At 45.2% G+C, this 20,456-nt stretch overlaps 1 protein-coding gene across 1 annotated transcript; it reads right to left on the bottom strand.

Moving 5' to 3' along the window:
• Positions 1–11,198: 11,198 nt before the first annotated feature.
• On the bottom strand, positions 11,199–15,750 carry Nhlh2 (nescient helix-loop-helix 2). Its single transcript, XM_034501514.2, has 3 exons — positions 15,550–15,750; positions 14,834–15,145; positions 11,199–13,217 (listed from the first exon to the last, which is right to left on the bottom strand). Exon 3 carries the CDS (start codon positions 13,207–13,209, stop codon positions 12,802–12,804), a length of 408 nt encoding a protein of 135 aa, XP_034357405.1. The 5' UTR covers positions 13,210–13,217; positions 14,834–15,145; positions 15,550–15,750; the 3' UTR covers positions 11,199–12,801.
• Between the last annotated feature and the right edge of the window lie 4,706 nt (positions 15,751–20,456).

The raw sequence follows: 20,456 nt of genomic DNA, 5'->3' as shown, positions 1-20,456 counted from the left end.
CGTATCGCCATGTCTTAAAATGTGCATTTCTTTCACAGCTCCTCGGGTTTGTGATACCGGCACACACAGGCATAAGTGCTCACTATGTATCTGCTGAACTGAAATAACTGAATTCAGTGGGGTATGGGCGAGACAGTACATTCATTCTTGAGACTCTTCACAAAGCTTTTCTCTTGATGGTCACCAAGTGCCTTCCCCATGCAGTTGTTCTTCACTCGGCACGACTATTATTCCTCATAACAGCAGGTTTAATGACATCATCAACATTTTTCTTCCTCCTGGTCAAGTTTCCACTTTAAACCCTCTTGAATGGTTTGTAGAGTTTGCCTCTGTGTTCTTCCCGTTCTTTATTCAAACATTAATGGAGGGCTGGTCATCTACCAGGCCCCAGCAGGCACTAATGAGTCACTGCCTGCCTCCAGCAAGCTCACAACATAGAAGTCAAAACAATAAACACACCGTGTGTATGGCAGTATCCATATTATCCTAAAAGCTGGTAGGAGGGCATATACAAGGCTCCTAGCTTAGGAAAACCACATGGCTGCATTTCTGTATTCTAAGACACAATCTCAAGAGAACAAATATGCAGGAGGAAGGGGTTGAAACCAACTTTAGAAATATCTACTCACTTCTAGAATTAACCTTCATTTTTGCCAATTTAATAACTTTCCTTTGTTTTACAAGCAAAAATATCACCTGTGCCCCGGTAGTTTTTATCTGTTCGATAAGTCCATGTACATCAGAGACAGGTTATGGCTCTGTCTGATTTATTCATTCCCATGCCAGTCAGAAACATAGACAGAAGGTTTGGAGACCTGTTAAGTTCCCACTCAGATCTCAAGTTCCCACTATATGATGAGAGCAGAGCCCCTCTCACTGTCAGATGTTCTGCCCACATCCACGCTCTGGGCTTCTGCTTCTTCTTTGGGCTCTATTTTACCTGAGGCTCATTGCTAGGGGCGTCTCCTTTTTTGGTCCAGAGTGGGGCACTGGCTGTGCTACATTTCTTCTTCCACAGGGCATGTAAGAAGGGTAAGGTAGGAGTGTAAGGTACCGTTGCAAAGGGAAAGTGCTGTGTAAGCTGTGTAAGCAACAGGTTAGCACATGCTCTGGCATTGAGGTTAGGAAGACAGAGTGTGTGATGGACTATTGAGACAGAGGGTTTCCAGTGGCAGCCTGTCACTTACACCTCTTAAGTTAATTTCTTATTTTTATGGCTATAATTACATGTAAGTGTTTTGATTTTTGATTGTACTTCTCCCCCTGGAGCTGGAGAATGCAACCTCTTCTACAAATCTCTCTCTGCTTGATTCCAGGGATTACATCATCTCTCGGTCTCACCAGCTCTTGAAGGGCAAAAACTTCGAGAGATAGGCTGTCCAATAGAAGAATAAACCCGATTTTAAAAAAACAATTCCCTGTTCTTTGTACTAGGAAATGATTTTAACATCACACTCTGTCCATCTGGACATCATTAATATTGTCAACCACTCCCTTCAATAGCCTTTAATGTCTAAATAATTACTCCCTGTGGCCATAATCCGACATGATGTCACTCCCCTCCTGATTTGCATTTCATAGATAACAGACAGCCTGGGAATTACAGAGCCTTTGTGAGGGCTCTGAAAGCATAACACTTACACCCACCATCACCTCAGTCACATCGTGTCTCCTCCCCTAAATCTGTCACCAAACTGCACAGCCTTCCCCCACTCAATTACCCTTTTCCTTCTATTATACCAGCGTTGGCTCTGAGGACACCTAGTATCCTGCCTGATAACAGGAAAGGAAGTTGACTAGTCAGTGTATCAGTGTATCTCACTGTTCGGAGCTCACTGTTTCTCTTACTGTGGCTGAAATCTTGACAGGTCTTTCACCAGTAGTAGTAGCTACTCCCCTGCCTGTACACAATGTGTACAGTTGCCAGTCTTCCTCTCTGCAGTCCGGTATGGTTGGCCTGTCTGTGTAGCCTGGACCAAGGCTAGACGTCATGTCTTAGTTACTCTAATACGTGCTCCTTTGTCACCTAGACTTAGATAAACAGAAATGTCTCTTTCATGGAGCCAGGTAAGAATGTAGCCAACAAGTATGAGTTGTTTAAAACCAAAAGATTGTTCTCTCTTCATTAAAAATGTACTTTTAAAGTATTTTAACCTCTCCTCACACACTCTTCCTTGACTTCCTCCCCCACTACTATCCCATTCTTCCTTCCTTGTCCTGTTAACCCCTTCTTGCCATTCCTCTCCCCAGTTTGTGAGTTCTGTTTTCTGTGTCCAGGTTTGCTCTTTGTGTGCAAGCACCAACCATCTGGATGTGTAGTTGGAAACATACTGTCAAATAGCCAGATGTTTAGAAACATCTGGTTATTTGGGCACCTCACAGCAGTATCAGCTGGATAACGGAATTAATTTTTCACTCCTTAGTCATCACTTGACATCAGATGGACAGAGTCCTATCAGCCACAATCTAAGCAGGGCCCAGTATCTGCTAGATCCCCTCCCATGTGAGAAATTATCTCTGCCAATCATTTTACTGTCAAAAAAGAGGGTGGGTGGAGGGGTCCAGTCTCTTCTTGGCCCTGCTGTAGCCACGACAAGTCTAAGCCTTGGTTCTTATTGAAGAAATTGTTAAGAACTGACAGTGTCTTAACCTTTCCTGTCCTGAAGGCAGGGAGAAAGAGTAGGGAGGTCTAGTCTGCAGAATTTGACAAGGTCTTATCTCTTCATAGAAACGTTCTGTTTTTTTTCTGGTCTTGTCTCCAGGCCGGGCCCCAACTAGCTTTGTGTCATTCTACCTACAAGAGAAAGCAAGGTGATGGCAATTTGTCATTCCTATCCACGGAGTTCTACAAAGGAGGCCCCACTGGGACCTTCTGCTGCCAAAGAACTCTGGAGACTCCATCCACCCACCCCCCACCCCCCACCCCCCACCCACCCACCCCCCACCCCGACCCCAGACCCCAGACCCCAGCAAGACATTCCCAGTCTTCAGTTAAGTCAGCCCGCCCCAAGGTAACTTCCCAGCATTAACAATGCTGCTGACACCACCAAGGGCTTAGGTCAAATCCCAGCCTAGAGACAGAAGCTGAGGCCCCTGGGCTAAGACCGAAGCAAATGTCGGAAAATATAGATGTTATCTGGACTCAGGACCGTGGTGCGTGGATCTGTTGGTGGTTTTTGTTTGTTTGTTGTTTGTTTGTTTTGTTGCTGTTTTGTTTTTCAGCGGGCTAGAGACAGGGCCTCGAGTCAGGACAGTCGGGAAATAGATCAGTCAATTTAGTGAAACGCAATTCCAGTTTGACGCGGGCAGGCGCCGCGCAGACGAGCCGGAGGTCGCACTGTCCCCGCGCGGGGTCGCCGTGGTGGTGGAGGCGCTGTCGGGAGCCTCATCCCGCCCCGCCCGCCGCCAGCTCTGAGTTTTCATTCCCCTCCGGCCCTCCCCTCCCCCTCCCGCCCCTCCTCGGCTCCCGACCCCCTCCCTCCTTCTCCCAGAGGAGGTGACAGACGGGCCTGTAATTTGGTTCCATTCGCTCGACTGGAGCAACACCTGCCCCCCTCCCCTGGGACCCGAGGGTCTCATCCCAAACCGTACAAGAAGCCAGAGACAAATCCGAGCCCACATGCAAACAGGACCCGGAGGAGAGGAGCAGCCTGCAGCTACAGACAGCTAGGAACTCCTCAAGTTCAAACTCCTAAATGCCACCAGAAGCTCTCATTTTCAAGTTTTCACTTAAAAAAATCAGAGAGCTGCTCCCTTACTCCTATAGCGAACGCCGTTTACTTCCACGGATGCACACCAAGGTATAAACAGAGTGCCTGAAATCTGCTGCCACCATAGCCAAGTTCAAAATAGACAGTAATGTAGACAGTAATGGGAGATTCTCTCTCTCTCTCTCTCTCTCTCTCTCTCTCTCTCTCTCTCTCTCTCTCTCTCTCTCTCTCTCTCCCTTCCTCCCTCCCTCCTTTCCTCCCCTCCCCTCCCCTCCCCCTCCCTGCGCTCCTCTCTCTCTCTCTCTCTCTCTCTCTCTCTCTCTCTCTCTCTCTCTCTCTCTCTCTCTCGCGCGCGCGCGCGCGCGCGTCCTTTCCCCTGTATCTGTCTAATAGATAACTCTACTTGGTCCGACCAAAATCTAAACAAAGCCCAAAGCTGTTTCAGAAATAAAATGTTGCCATTTCCAAATGTAGGTCTTTTGTTCCCCCAAAAATAAGAGGGGAGAGAGGGAGGGAGAGGGTGGTCCCCACCACCACTTTGTGGAAACAAGCGTTTACATTTTCATTTTCAGGTTCACTTTCTCAAACAACCTACCAAGGTCAGCCTGAGACGTCTGGGTGTCTTCAGTACCTTCCTACCCTTCTCCCCGAATTTTGAGAGGATTGAACAGTTGAGGATGGAGAGAGAGTCTGGTCTCTGCAAGAGTTTTTGCCTCTGAGTGCTAGTCTTGGAGCTGCAACCAGGGAGCCCATGTGGGTCCACATATGGACAGACACAGGGCTGGTGGTAGAAGCCTCTGGGCGGGCCTCTGTCCTGCAGGGTATGAGTCTGCAGATGAGGCACTTGGCCTTCAACACCAGTGGTCCCCACTGAATTAGAGGCCTGGGGACACACAAGCTCCTGCTGTCAGAGGAGAGCCACAGGTCCTCTTTCTTCTGTCCCCAGAGAGCTTGCTACTCCAGGTCACCTCCTGTTCCCAGTGCCAGACCAATGTCTAAGAAAAATCACATGGCTTAAACAAAACAATTCTGCCTTGTGCCTACTCAGACAGGTTCTAGCCTTTTCCTATATAATCTACTTCACCTTTACTACCAACTACAGGACAGCCTTGGCTTGTGGTGGGCCAACTTTCTGGACTGAGACTCCTTTCTGAGGTACATCACTCGTGACAGGAAAAGGAGGGAAGGATGCACATAGAATGTGAGAGAAACTGCCAAAGGTGAGGGTTAGTGGTCAATCTTCACAGAGAAAGAGGGTGACCAGAGAGAGGACCCAATGGACTGGAGGCAAAAGCCACCTGGCAGACATGAGTTGGGCCTTTAGTGAACCTCCCCTCACAAAGTGGGTGCTGATAGTTAAGAAATGCGCTTTAGTCCGTCTGTCAGCTATGGTGGCATTTTGGTTATGCTGAAAGGAATGAGAGAGTCCTGGCTTCTACAGATACTTGCTGATATTTTCATGGATGAAATGATGCTGTTGGGTTCTAGGGTTTGCTTCAGAAAGGGTTTGCTTAAAAATGGTTGATTTTTAACTTACTGTTTATTAATGCCTTGTAGTTTTACATGGAAAAAGCTGAACGTAGAATCCCTGAGGGCATACAGACATCTCCCTTCACATCATTTTTATTTGGATGAACACATCCCTCCCAGATAATGAGTGAATTCCCGGAAATAGTATGTCTTCTGAGGAGAGGGGGCTTAAAGGCACGCTGGCTTCTGTAATAAAGATGTTATATAAAGTAATATGTGAGTTATATAAATGCTCATTTTCTGTGAATCTGATGGGCATGACTGCATATTGTTTTACAGACTTACATTTTACTCATAAATGTGGAATTTAAATTTGTTGCATTTGGGTTTTTCAGTGCCTATGGTTGGAGTTGCTTCTTCCCAGTTCAGAGGTCATGACACATGTAATCATTCATCCCAATGTTTCTAAAAATTAATTTAAATACTCCAAAACCAAAAGCCCCCTTTGAAGTATTTTAAGTAACTATTGGCTTCAATATATGCTAATATACTTTCCTTTAAGATATTAACACTGAAATATATAGCTATTCGATTCTATTGTTTTGTTTCATTTTTAATCCTAAAAGCAATAAACATTGGAGATATTAGAAAGGAGATTTTAAAAATCAGTGTCACAATTTGCTTTCAAATGTATTTACAAGGCCCATTTTTGTTCTAAAAAATGACCCAATGCATTTATGTTTTAATCATTTTTTAAAAAATTAAAACACGAGGTAGTATTTATTATTGATTATACAGGTATAGCATGCTTTAATATTTATAGGCAATAAAAAAAAATTGTAAAGTCCAAAGGAATCGTAGAACAGAGAGAATAAAACTATAAAGGAAATGAACTCAGCAAAGGTGGCTGCTGGACACGCTTACAAGCCATTGACATCCCAGCTTTGTAGATATGGTAACACTCCATAAGAGTGTCTTTGAAAATATTGTGCTTGCTAAGTTCCTGATGACAGAACATTGCCTACTCTCCCCAAGGATTCATGTGAACTAAGACAATCTTTTCTTACCCTCACAGTTCCACCTCACTACAACTCACCTACCACACCCAGGACTCCAGGCCTGGCCACTCATCTCTGAGGGAATTCTTTTCTTCTCCAGCTCTCCCTCAATCTGACCCTCTTCTCCCTAGGAGGCAGCCCTCAATGACCATGCCATCTGTCTCGACTCAAGAGATCCTAGAGAGACAGATCCTCTTGCCCACATTTGCAATTAAACCATATTTGTGTGATTTAAGAAGTTCCTGAGTCTTCCCCTCCCCCTCCCCCTAATACCTTTCCAAATAGCTTTCCACAATGACCAGCAAGATGAGAAATTTCACTTTGGACCTGGAAGTACTTAGTAATATTGAACAGGAAGTCCCAACACATTTTTCTCTGCCCATTACTTTATGAATTTTACTGTTAAAATCCATCCTTTAAAAGGTCACTTAACAAAAGATCTAAAACAGTGCTACTGAGGGTTTTTTTTTTTTAAACATGCACAAAACATGTTCCAAGTGCTTTACATGAACCAAATGTCTTTCCTTAAAATGCTACCATTTGCATGATCTGCAGCTGGAGAGATGGCTCAGCAGTGGAGAGCACTGGCTGTGCTTCCAGAGGACCCAAGTTTGATTGCTAGCCCCCATCTTAGGTAGCTCACAACCACCAGTGACTCCAGCTCCAAGGGATCTCATGTCCTCTTCTGGGCACACACACACACACACACACACACACACACACACACATCTAAGAGTGTCTTATTTTTGAAAATACTGACTTTAAGAGAGGTTGGTGACATAAGTCAACTAAGTCACAGTCAGTGTCTGAACTTGACTTTATAGTCTTGGCACAGTGACAAGATCAACAGTGGACTCTCATGAAATGTGTAAGTAGAAACCAAAGGACAGAGCAATGATGCTGTCCAAAGACATGGGAGAGAGCAGCAGCAGGGTGTTGCAATGGAAACTGAATCACAGTGGAGGTGCAAAGGCCCAGGTAAGGAAGGACTAGAAAGGACTAGATATGTCACGGTGTGTGTGTGTGTGTGTGTGTGTGTGTGTGTGTGTGTGTGTGTGTAGATCTGGGTTTAGCAACGATGTTTAATCTTTGACTGAAGACAATGCTAGCAAGGGTCTAGAACAGTGGCTCTCAACCTGTGGATCTTGACCACAGAAAAACACATATTTCCAATGGTTTTAGAATTTGTTCTTGTTGCTATTTCTCAATTGTAATCTTGCTACTGAGTGGTGTCTCTATTTCTAAGACCATCAGAAATATGTGTTTTCCAATGGTTACAACCCATAGGTTGAGAAACGCTGGTCTAGAACAACATTGTGAAGTATTTCTATGCCTAGAGCATAACCTAAATCTCATTCCCCCTAAGAAGGCACTGAGAGATTTCAAGCAATAGAATGACATGCTAATTTTAAAAGATGGCTCTAGGGAGGGCCCGTGTGAGAACAGGAGATGGGGTACGTAGGTGAGGTATATGATTGAAGACTGGGAAGCCAGGGACAGTGCCAGGTTAACTGCAAACTCCTCCCTAGGGTTGGCTCTGGGTCATCTTACAAAGTGAAAAAACAAAGGTCTCCATTCCTCCAGATTCATCAGCCCCACATTAGAGCATGCTCAGCTTGGCTAAGGGTACAGCTCTGCTTGGATTCCACTCATTGATCCAGCAGATAAAGCAGCCGGGCGCATCGAAGTCCTTCCAGTCCCGAGGTGCTGCCTGAGCTGAGGCATCTAAGTATGTGGATGGATGCTGTCAGTACAGGAGTCAAGGGGCATGGCCACCCAGATGTCAGTGAACAGCTTTAGAATGTGACAAGTAAGGACAGATCTGTTAATCAACCAATGTGACTTCATTACTCAGGCAAGTTGCTAATTGCTTTAGGCTTCACTTTCTGCTCTGGTAAAGGGAAATGATGACAGTATCTACCTTGTGGAGTGGTGGGAATCACAAGAAATAATGCATGCACAATGCCACTCTTGATATGTCCAGAGTCTACTACATTCAACACGCTGCCTATTGGTATCGCTAACAGTAATAAAGGAGAAAACTTTATAATAATAAACGATTTATAATAATAAATGATTAACCCAGCAAAGGGTACTGGGCAGTCATGCTCTCAGGCTGCTAAATGGGAAGAAAACTGATAAGATGGACGGCAGGAAGAGTGTTACATAAGTCCCAGCAGCAGAGGCTAGCTGCTTACCTCCCTGTGCCATGGGAGGGACACGTGTTCGTGGACAGGGGCTATATGAAGGCATCACAAACAAACAGCTGCTCCTGTCTCCCTCCCTTTGACAGCTCCACCTCTCTCCAGCCCTTTCTGCTGCAGAGAAGCCCTTATCAGGTTCAGGTTGACCAGCCACAGAAGAGCAAATCCATGGTGAGGTTCTAGCCAAGAAAGAAGGAAGATGGGTCTCTGGATGAGAGAGACCACACCCAGGGTGTGGACTTCTAGCCATTGTCACATTGTACTTACTCCCTGTTTCATTCTCTTCCATCAAAGTGTGAGCCCTAAAGCCCACTAGGAGAGACTAAGATGGTCAGTTGTGTTATCTTTAGGGCCAGCTTTGAAGGAACCTGTTTCCTTCCACTGGTTTTTCTGTAAGGATGACTACCACTAGGATCTGAGATTGCAGAAGGTCTTCCCACCCTAAGGTGTTCCCTGCCCTCCCCCAACCTCCCATCCAACCTGACTCTGTCTATACCACCTCCCTGATCCTCAGTCTTCCCTTCCTTTCCACCCCACCCTATCACACATACACTCACTCCCCTTCTGACACTCCTAGGCTCTCTCCCTAAAAGGAACATATTTATGTCCAGCACTTTTGCACCTAAGGTGTGGAAAGTCTGTGGGCAGATGATCAGAGTGGGGAGAAGTCTCTGAGCAAACAAGCATTTGGCCCCAGTGGCCTGTGCACAGGATGCAAGGGAGAGCAGCAAAGTCCAGCAAGTCACTGAGCAGTCGAGGCAGAGGTAGTGAGAGGAGCAGTAGAAAACATGTTTTACATCCCTGAATAGAAAGTTACTCTGGGTGAAGGAGGACGACAAGGCTGGAGCCAGCTGGGAAAGATGGTTGAAGGAGACAGTCAGCTGATCCTTGTTGTGACAGCGTTCCCTTGTGCCAATTTAGAACAAGGTGTAGCTTAAGTTAGGACTGTTTTCATGGCATGACAAGAAATTAAGGCTGTAGGAATACACGTGGCAGCAACTGTGGGAACTAGTCAAGTAGATCTGTGTCTCTATGCAAGGCCACAGGGTCTTCCTTAGCCCTGCTGAGAACACTGCTCCCCCACCACACCTCCACGGCTCTACCACTCTTTGTTAAATTCAGCTCTTCACAGCATTTAATAAAGTCATTCAAAATGAATGATTCAGCCATTTGTTGTCAGTGTCCTGTTCCACACTGTCTAATACAATCTTACTATTTAGGGTTTAGGACATGTCATGGCACACAGTATGCCCTCAGCGTGAGAGTGAATTATCTCACCATTAGTATTCAGAGAGCCTTCTCTCAGTCTTACCTACCCTCATGGTGCTGGGTCCTTGCTACCTTCAAGGGATAAGGCAGTAACTCTCTGCTCTAGGGAGAATCACAACACTTTAGTCTGTCTCTGGAGGATTCAAAACAACATTGTAAAGATCCTTCTTTGGGACACTGAGGGTTGTGTACCTGGGGATGATGCCCTTTGTACTACTTCAAGGGTAAGGACACATTTGGTCCCAGGAAGTGAGTAAATAGATCACTCACTCATTGTGCAAAACAATGTCTGTGGAAGGTTTCCAGAGGTTAGAAGTTTCTTTAACACAGGAATATTTACTAGATAGACTCTGTGAAGGCTGGGAGCTGTCACCTCCTCCTGTTCCCTAGAGCCAAACACAGCTACAATAGTGTCACAGACCACTTGTATCTTTGCAGCCCAGAGACGGAAGAGCCACTGCTGCTGCAACCAAGACCTTGTCTAGAGAGGAGTAAAAGGCAGGTGTTGCTCTGTTTCATACCCTAGACAGGAAGTGCTTTAAACCCAACACTTCCAGATAGAAGAAACCAAAGCCTTTGGTTGCTAAGTTTTGGTGAAGCTTACTACAAGAAACCTGAGAGAAAACCAAAACCAGTATGAGTCACAGACTGTATGGACATAAACTGACAATCCATATAATCACTTTTTAAATATGGAAACTGGAGATTTGGTGCCATATAGTTCACAGTAGTCTAGATGCACATGTACATACAGGAATACGGTTCTGAGTTATTCATGGGTTCTGCTTATACAGTAGATCATGTTTTATGCCAGACCCAGGTTTGTGCAGACGGGTTTTCCTGTTAAAGGTTGTTTTAAGGCCATTTCTCTTTGCAAGTGTGTCATGTGCTGAACGTGGGTACCGATTAGATGTTTCAGTGACACATGCCTTGTGTTTAAGTGCCTAGAGGGAAAGCTGTCAAAAGGTCTGCTCACTAACTTTTTCTTTTGGGCAGGGTCTCATATAGCCCAGGCTGGCCTCAATTTCACTGCATAGCTAAGGATGACCTTGAACTCTCGGTTCTCCCATCTCCAACTCTCAGGTGCTGGGTTTATGGGTGTAGGGGACAACTCCCTGCTTTTCCCTGCCACTTGATGCAGACATCTTCTTGGCCCTGAGTTTTTCCAAGACCTTGGGTTAGACAGTTACGAAGTTTCCTTTTAGAACAAAAAAGGCATCTTATGATCTCTATAGTGTTTTTATAGACATCACTCTGCTTTTCCTCATGGATGAGACATGATCTATACCATCCCAGGTTGTGCTGTATCCGAATTTTACATGTGTGTGTGTATATATACATATATGTTTGTGTGTGTGCATATATGCTCTGCTTTGCTCTTCTTTTGCTTTACTAATTCCTTTCTAAAGAATTGAGTTCGTTATGACATTTCACGCCTGGCCAGGATGTTTGGTTTTTAGACAGAAGCTTAAAATAAAGAGGAGAACTTTAATCCGATACCTTTATTTATATGCAAAACAGCGCACCAGTCATGAGATATGAAAAACTCGTCAGGTAGAAACCAGGTTATATCTATTTTCACTACAAAATATTGCATTATATAAAGCAACAGAGACACAAAAAAACCCTGAAAAAGACTAAAATCTTTGGATAGCAGATGTGGTTTTTCCTTCTTCTTCTTCTTTCTTCCTTGTCTCTAAAATACACCTCTTACTTTAAGAGTTTCACAGCTGAGGACATGAAACATTTCTAGGTCATAGACTCTTCTTTTTGGTTGTCACAGAGGAAAGTAGTTCTGAATTCTTTTTTTCTTTTCTTTTTTAGGAAAATAATGTAATTTCCTAAAATCATCCCACGCACAAATGTCACGCACACACACACAAAGAAGCTACTCTCCTTAAAAACAGTTTGTAAAGTACTTGTCAGACAAAACTACGGGTAAGAATAACAATACTTAACTTTTTATAAAACTATAATAGTGAAGGGCTAGTGTTGCTGATCTCACAACCAAAGAACCAACTTCTTAATATATAAAATATGCTTAGAAACAGGGGAAAGCGGGGATTCTCTGATACAAGTGCAATATAATCAGGAAAAAAAAGGCAAGATCACAAGATAATCTCAACAAACACATAAAGAGTTAGACACAATTATTTCACGGGAAAAAGTGTAAACACTCGACTATAAATAAATTGGCACAGAGTATCCAAAGTAAAATTATCACCACTCTGAAAAATAAATGTCTTGAAAAAAATACTCTACTCCTTCTAACATAAATAAAAATAGGTTGTCTTTTTCTAACTGCATCTATGAGTCCACATGTTAAGGTCACAAATAGACGGGGTGTTTTTGGATATTTAAAGGGGCACTTTGCCCGGAAAAAGCAATCAGATGTTAAATTTTCCATTTAAATATGGATTTTTCTATCTACTTTAATGTTCTATCTTGGGGTTAAAGTGTCACCAAGCTCAAATCCTCCCACAGTGTGTGCCTGTCTGTTCTAAATGTAATTTTTAACCTCACCAAATATTCTGGATTTTATTTAGATTAGAATGTAAGTTTTCATTTGACATTTGACAAGTTTGCTGGTACACCTTTCTGTGTTTTAAACTCTGTATGCAAAAGATTTTCACCTTTTTTTCTCTCCAAGGTTTGGTGATTTGTCAGTTAGAAAAATCCCAGATAGTCATAGTCTGAAGCCATAGGCCTGGGCTAAACTGCCCTCATTCTTTCAGAACGTGATGGTGTATAGGAAATAAATACAGGGTAATTGAAAGCCTCCAGTGTGTTAAAGCAACCACCCCTCGGGGGATCCTAATACAATGAGGGAGGCCCCAGGGCAACCCGTTCTAGGTGCCTCCAAAAGGTTTTTCTGGCCAGGAAAATACCCTTGCAAGCCCCAGGTCTTTCTATGCAACGCCACCTCCTAGGCTCGGGAATCTTCCCCTGTTGCCTTGATGACCAGAAAGAACAGGGTGCAAAGCTTTCTCCTGTGTTCAGGTGTCTCTGGGCAAACCTCTAGCCTGGCAGTCGGGGTGTGTAGCCTTTGGCGGTCGCCCGGACCGGCGGCCTCCCGCGGCGTCCCCCTCCCTACACGTCCAGGACGTGGTTGAGATAGGAGATGTAGCAGATAGCCAAGCGCAGGATCTCGATCTTGGAGAGCTTCTTGTCCGGGGGCAGCGTGGGTAGCAGTTTGCGGAGCTCGGCGAAGGCCAGGTTGAAGGCCTCCACTCGTATGCGCTCGCGGGTGGCGTGGGCCGAGCGGTATTTGGCCGTGGCGCGCCGGCGGCGACGCTTCTCCTCGCGGCTCAGCTGCTGCGGGTGCGGGTAGAGCGCAGCCCGGCTGCCGCCCTTGCTGTCGCCGTCCGCCTCCTCCACCGGCTCCAGGTCCGACACGCTGCCCAACACCTTGGTGTCTGCGCCGCCCAGAGATTCCGGGTCCGAGTGCGTCGAGCTGGGATGATCTGAGTCTGCGGCTTGATCCGGACTCAGCATCATTTTGGAGGCTGATGGGAGTCAGAAAGTCAGTTAATAAAAGGAATCTGGTTCTTGGTTTGCAAGGAAGAGTGGCTGCGAGGGCCTAGGAAGCCTGGACTCCTAGGAGAGAACCCGGGGACACAGGTCCTCTCCTCTATCAGGCCCATGCAAGTGGGGAGGCAAGGAACCGGCACCAGAGCGCATTCTGAACCCCACACCGAAACCTGCAGGTGGAGTGGCCAGTGGCCCTGGGGCTGGAGAACGACCATGGACCTCCGAGGCCGGCTGACATCTTGTGTCTTCTCTGGCCAGACAGCTGCTCTATCCTGCCCCCCTTGCTCCGTCCCCTTTCCAGACACACGAAAGATCCCGAAGAATGGATGCCCGAAGGATGGATGCATCTGGGTTTTAATGGAGAGGCAGAGTATGCTTCCCATCCGAGGGCCTAGGGCAAGGCAGCTGGAGACTCTCAGAGCCTGAGGGTCTGGACTGCGCTGGGGTGCGGGCGAACCCCATCCTGGCACCTAGGCCGGGGATAGAAAGGCTTTCGTGCTGTCCCCTCCCCGCGTTTCTCCAAAATAATAATGAAATGACCGAACACATGTGTTCGGTCCTTTCAAAAGAAAATTGACTCCTCGGCCCTCATACTCTCCCGGAGCACCATCTGTCACGCAGACTGCCACACACATTGGGGACCTAGGGACGTGGATCACACAATGCCCGGCAGTCTGCCGACCACCTCCCGGGAAAACGCAGGCGGCCGGGTTGCTGCGGGAGAAGGGGCTGGGGAGGGCAAGAGAGGGATGGGCTCCGAGGCGCGGGTGCGGGACGCCCTGGGCGCAAGCTGTATCTTTGCGGGTGAAGTTCGTGAGCTCAGGGGACCGGAGCCCCGCAGCTCACCGGCAGCCCTGGGAGGCCTGGCCGCTGCCCCGTGTCTGCGCCCAGCTTTCCCCAGACGATGCCCTTCTGAAAAAGCCACCTCGGGCCCGCTGCTCACAGGCGTCTGGAGGAAGGGCCGGGGCTGCGCCTCTTCGGGAACCGTTGGGCTTGTGGGGGATCCAGGCGGGCGCGTGGGGACAGAAACCTTCCCCAACTGAGCGTTTGGGCCTCGGCCACCAGGAAGGACGACCGGGCTGCGACCCCTGTGCCCCGCCGTGCCCCTCTCAGGCAAGGCTCCGAACCTGTCTTGAGTAAGAGGCTCGCTCCAGAGAAACAAAAGCCAGGGGGTGTAGGTTCGGCTCCCGGCCGCGGATTTGCCTAGGAGAGACCTGAGCTGGGAGACAGCTTTCCGTGAAAGGAAAACGGATCCATAGAATAACAATAAATGATCCAAACGAACCGCATGCGATGCCCCTAAGGACTTTTCTCTACGTTTATAAGTGAAACAACTCCCATCTACGCAGTTGGCGTGAAGAGGTAGAAATACACAGGGAGAAAAATCACAACAAACCACGACATAGTTACAGATCGGACAAAAAGTTCCCGGGTTGTCCCCCACGCGTTTAAATCCTCCAGATATTTAAAAAAGTCATAAATGATATTTCTCGTAGGCATTTATGTCTATGACCATGTGTGGGGAATGCATCTATAAAATACAATATGAGCCAGCTTAATCTAAAGAAAAAGAGACTTGAAGATGTCTTACCTTTCAAGAGCCCTGTCGATAATCTTTTCGCCAATCTTTTAGAGTTAAAATTCCAGGAAACAAGGAAGAGAGATCCTGGTAAATATTAAAAGCAGCCAATATTTATTACATTCGCAGATGAAAAAGCAGCTGTCATCTCGCCGACCGCCACAACGAGCGGCGGTGTCTTAGGGGGGGAAGGTATGGTTGTTCACTTAGTTGATGGATTGAAAACGCCCGTGCTTTTTAATTGTTCTTAAACATTTCGGAAAATTCGTTGATGATCTTTCTAAGTCCGAAGTGTTGAAACCTCGCTTCCCCACTCCTAGGGCTCTATAAATAACAAAAGAGATGCAGAGATAAACACAATCACATCAAAGGGCCGACTCCTCCACTTTCTAATAGCAGAATAATCAATAAGAAAGATGGTTAAGATAAAATTCCATTCCTTGAGGACTCCTTCCCTTCCCTTAATCGGGCTGGGGCGAAACTGGGAAGTGCGGGCAGGGATGGATGGGGCTCAGAAGTGATTTTTTTTCTTCTTCAAGATAATGCTTTGTTCAGCCGATGTCTCCCCAGTTCCCAGGAACACAATACAGTAACTAGGGCTTAAGGTTGCCTCTGTCTTGTCCCTCATCTACTTATATGTTGTATAAACAGACGCCTATTTTCCAGTTTCAAAGTCTTTCAAGGTTTGGTTACACCCCCTCCCCTGTCCCACTCCCTCCCCTCTTTACCTTGTGGTAAAATGTATATAGTCAGTAGCTTGGAGATGTTTGAGAAAGGTCGGAGAGAAGTGGATGTCTTCTGGAGTAACAGTGATGGGGGAAGCAGAAAAAGGAGAGGTTGGGAGAGCCAGAGCAAAGAGGCAGCTGCCTGTGTGGCTTCTTGGCTCTTCTGGTACCAATTGATTTAGCCTGGAGATGGTGGAAGAGATAAAGGCTTAAGAAGGGGGATGGAATTTTTCCCCCCTAAATTGATATTTAATGGGAAATCCTATTGGACAGAAACCTGGACACGAGTCACTTAATTGGACTTGACATCTGTCACAGTGTGGGAGTTTTCACAGCCCAAATATTTTAGCAGATCAGATTCCCACTGAATCTGTGCCATAAAACATAGCCGTTGAAAGCAGTCCATGATAGAAACCATAGCATCTAAACAGTGTCTGGCCACACAGGCGATTTCTTGTTTTCAGATTATTGATGCACTATTTAAGTGCAAGTAAACACTATATGAACATGGAAAATTCCTCTGGCATTTTGTGAGCCAGCATTTTTTTTTTTTATCAATAGTTAGAAAAATAGTTGTGCTTGGCACATGAAAACACATACTACATATGACACTATAATTAAGGAGAAATATTCAGATACTAACATTTATTTAAAGTGAAGTGTCTTTTAAAAGACACTTTAATCATGATTATTAAGCATATTGATGTTTTGGAGACATGTTCTACTATGAGACCAACTTATTAATAGATGGTATTCGAAAGGACTTTTGACACATTAATTTAAATCATTGGTAGAATTAGGGACAGAATCCAAGTAGTTAGAGACCACTAGATAGTTCTACGTTTTGAGTTATGTTTGTTTTTTCTTTACCCATTTACTCATGTTCATTACTAGCTGTAAAATACGACATGCAGTATGTGCCAAAGATTGTACTTCATTCTTGCCCATCCTAACATGTGAGTGCATGTATTTAGCTGGGTGGCAATGTATTGTGCTAAAAGTAAATATTAAGTATTCTAGCATCCTTTGCCCTATATGACCTCCAGTCCCAAACTTACATGTTTTACAAAAAATAAGGGAAACTTACTGGTAGTCACTATCAATTACATATTATTTGCTATTAATTACACGTTGCCAGTGACACCATTAATTCTGTCTTCTTTCTGTCTCCCTCCCTCCCTCCCTCCCTCCCTCCTTCCCTCCCTTCCTTTCTTCCTTTGTTTTTTTCTTTTTGGTATTTTAAACAAGGTCTCACTATGCAGCCCTGGCTGGTCTGAACCTCACCATGGAGACCAGACTGATCTCAAACTCATAGCGATATGCTTGTCTCTGCTTCCCATGTGTTGGGATTAAAGGCATGTACCACCACACCTAACTACTATTTTTTATAAAATTGGCCAAGCTTAGAGGAAATAAGAGAATAATAGTCATCCTTCTGTCTCCCTATTCTTGGGTGAGTTTTTGTGGAGAGGAGAACCTTCACTTTCTCTCATAATTACCTCTGTCCTATAAAGAAGTATTGTCCTCAGGGGAAGGGTGTGGAGCTACCCACCTAAAGAGTGGCTCTCTGGGTTCCTCATGGCTGTGATGTATACTGTTTGCCTTTGTTCACATCAGCTCTGGGAAGGCCCTGGGCCAGAATAGGCAGGGTAGAGTAGAGAAGGAAATATGGAACCAGTGCAGCTCAGCCTCAACTCTGCCCAGCCCAAGGTATCCCCAAACATGGGGACAGGTGAGTAGATAAGCCCCTCCCCTGCAGGGCTGGTAGGGGCTGGGGGTGAAGATGGGAAAAGGAAGTTTTCCCAGCCTGGCTAGCAGCAGCCAACACTAAGCACTAACACACAACAGAAATGTACACACAGATGCGCACCCTCAGATACTTATGTCTCCTCACTATCCAGCACTCATGCAAGCTGTCTGGCTCAATTAGACATTTGGGTAGATGGACTGAAAACTGTGGTGGCTTTTGTCACCTGAGCTCTAGAAAGCACAGCTGCTAGGATAGGAGTGGCCAGTGTCCCTGGTTACCCTAGTGTTGGGAGTTGGAATGGAGAGAGGATGCTCAAACCATGGCTGGCCTGATTCTGCTATGGTGTATATGAATCTGGACCAATTCTCTTTTATAGCCAGGCCATCAATAATTTGTAAATGAATACACAATTAAAGCTGTGTAGAAACATTTCAGATCCACACACGATTATGCTTATAATTACCCCATTATAGACACAGACATGGGTTCACATACAGGTACATTCTCTCTGGTGGGAAAGCTCCCCTCCCCCTCCCCATTTGCCTTTTCTAAGACATCCCAAGCACAGATGGCTCCTCTTCTCATATCCCCCTTGGAGACTATATATTGTACACTATGGTTCTTGGTTTCCCTATCTGTCTCTCCCACGAGGCTGGGATATCTCCAGGAAAGGTCTATAGCTTCGATCTTCACCTCTCCATGTCTGACCTTGGTACACTACGTACGCCAAGTTACAGAGGGTAACTTCCTGTGTACAGAGGTCCCCAGGAAACTGGTAATAGACCACTTCCACCCACAGATGCCCAGCATTCCATTTTGACGGCTTCTATTCTTGAGTGTGTGTGTGATAACTCCCTGCACCAGCTTGCTGTGACACTCAACAGATGTGCAATATCTGACCAAAGGCTAAGCACCACGCAGATTAGTGTTTCCTAAAGTGTAGGATAATATTAAATAACATTAAAGCAAGAAGGAGATGGCAGGTAGTGACTTTAAAAGCCAGGCACCCTGGTGTCACTGGCTAGCTGTGTAGCTTCTGTTGGCTACAGAGTCACAGAGCCTTTCTGGACCCCGGCTTTCTAATCTGAAAACTGAGAATAAAGAACACAGGCTAGGCAGTATGCTATGTATGCTGCTATGTTACTTTTTTTTTTCCCAAAAAGGATCAAGATAATGTATGTGGTACTGGAGATAGGACTCTATGGTTAAGAGTAAAGTACATTCTCTTGCAAATGACTGGATTTTCGTTCCCAGCATCCATGATGGGCAGCTTATAATGACCTGTAACTCCAGTTCCACAGGGATGAAACACCTCTGGCCTCCATAGGGGCACCTGCATTCATAAGCAGATGCGCGCGCGCAGGCGCGCGCACACACACACACACACACACACACACACACACACACAAAATTAAAAATAAAACAAACCTTTAAATAACAAATGTGAAAAATTTAGATTGTTGAATGCTCTTAATAGTGTTATTAAATATAAGCACATTCAGTATATATTGCCTAGAAATACTAACATAGCCAAGTATACTAATCAGATGTGTGTGTGTGTGTGTGTGTGTGTGTGTTTTCATGGTTCAATGGCTAATCCAGAGTGAATGCTACCCCAGCAACCATGAATGTAAGATTATTCATATATTAGCTCACCCTTTCTTCACCAGAAAGTTAAGAAATACATTCTGCTGCCCCCATTTTATAGAGAAAGAAACTAAGACAGGGAAGAAAGATGGTGAGCACCTCAAAGACACATAGCTAGGAACTCACAGGGCCAAGATGTAGATTAGGGTGGGGAATGGAAAAGTCACACGTGCTACCAAGCCTGAACACCTGAGTTTTATCCCTTCAATGCTTGTTGTAGAAGGAAAAAAACCAACTCCAGAAAGTTGTCTTCTGACTCCACAAGCACACCATGCACACAGGCATATGATCTGTACACACACACACACAAACGCACACACAAACAGACACACATACACACACACAGAGAGAGGGGGGGGGGAATTGTCTTTTAGCCCTCCCATGGCATGCAGGCAGCGTATGTAGGCACAAACGTATACACACATAAAGAACAAATGTACAAAGAAGACAGGTTCAGGTAACCTACATTCAGAAACTAGATCTTCATCCACCATGTCCTGTTCCTGTGGCCCTGTGCCCTATGCAATTACCCCATCTAGGAGAATTCTGTACCCCATGAAGTGTGTGAGCTGTAGGAGAAATGTACATAAACACGAAACAAACTAAGTCACCACTCTTTCCTGTACTCCGCTGTGCGGCGTGAGTTCATGTGCCCTTCAATACCTCACTCATATCTACTAACAGATAAGGCACAGAGGTTTAAAAGTAAGTTTTAGTCCCATTAGACATCTGTTTTCAATGTATTTTCTTAAAATTTGAATTCTATCACCAAAGTTTCGAGCATATATGACTAGCATTTGTCTATTGATCATTAACAAGCTCTCTACATGTGCCTCATGTAGGATAGCCTAGTATTTCATCATAAATGTACGGAAGGTATTTTAAAATGAGAAACAAACTTAACAATATGTATGGAATAACTGATTTTATTTATAAATACAAGGACATATGCACGAGATATTGGTGGTATATGCTTTTTGAGAGTTAACACACACACACACCATCCTGGCAACTGAGATGTCCCATGAACATTCCACAATACGGGTGTATCAAACATTAAGTCTGGGCCTAGAGAGATGGCAGTTAAGACGATGTAATGCTCTTACAGAGGATATGAGTTCAGTTCCCAGCACCCCCTGTTAGGAAGTTCACAACTGCCTGTAACTCAGGAGATTTGATGGCTTCTCCTAGCCTTCTTGTCTGTACTTATACACCCCCACTCACAGACACACTTATATGCATACACATAACTAAAAAGCAATTTTCAAAAAATCAAGTATGTACCCTATAAATGGATATACGTTTTGTTTGTAAATTTAAAGATAGTGATAAAATGAAACACAAACTAAAAGCGCTTCAACTGTTAAATGAATACACCTCATGTGATATATTCCACAGTGGACCATCACTACGTAATAATGTGGAACATAGTTTTGGGGTGTGTTGAGGCATGGATGCACCTCAGCGGCATGCAGAGTGAAGGAAACTAGATTCAAAGACCCTCTACAGTATT

Source organism: Arvicanthis niloticus, chromosome 4, assembly GCF_011762505.2.
Source record: "Arvicanthis niloticus isolate mArvNil1 chromosome 4, mArvNil1.pat.X, whole genome shotgun sequence".
Lineage (NCBI taxonomy): Eukaryota > Metazoa > Chordata > Mammalia > Rodentia > Muridae > Arvicanthis > Arvicanthis niloticus.
The sequence above is the reverse complement of the archived record's forward strand: the minus strand, read 5'-3'. Positions and strand labels throughout refer to the sequence as shown.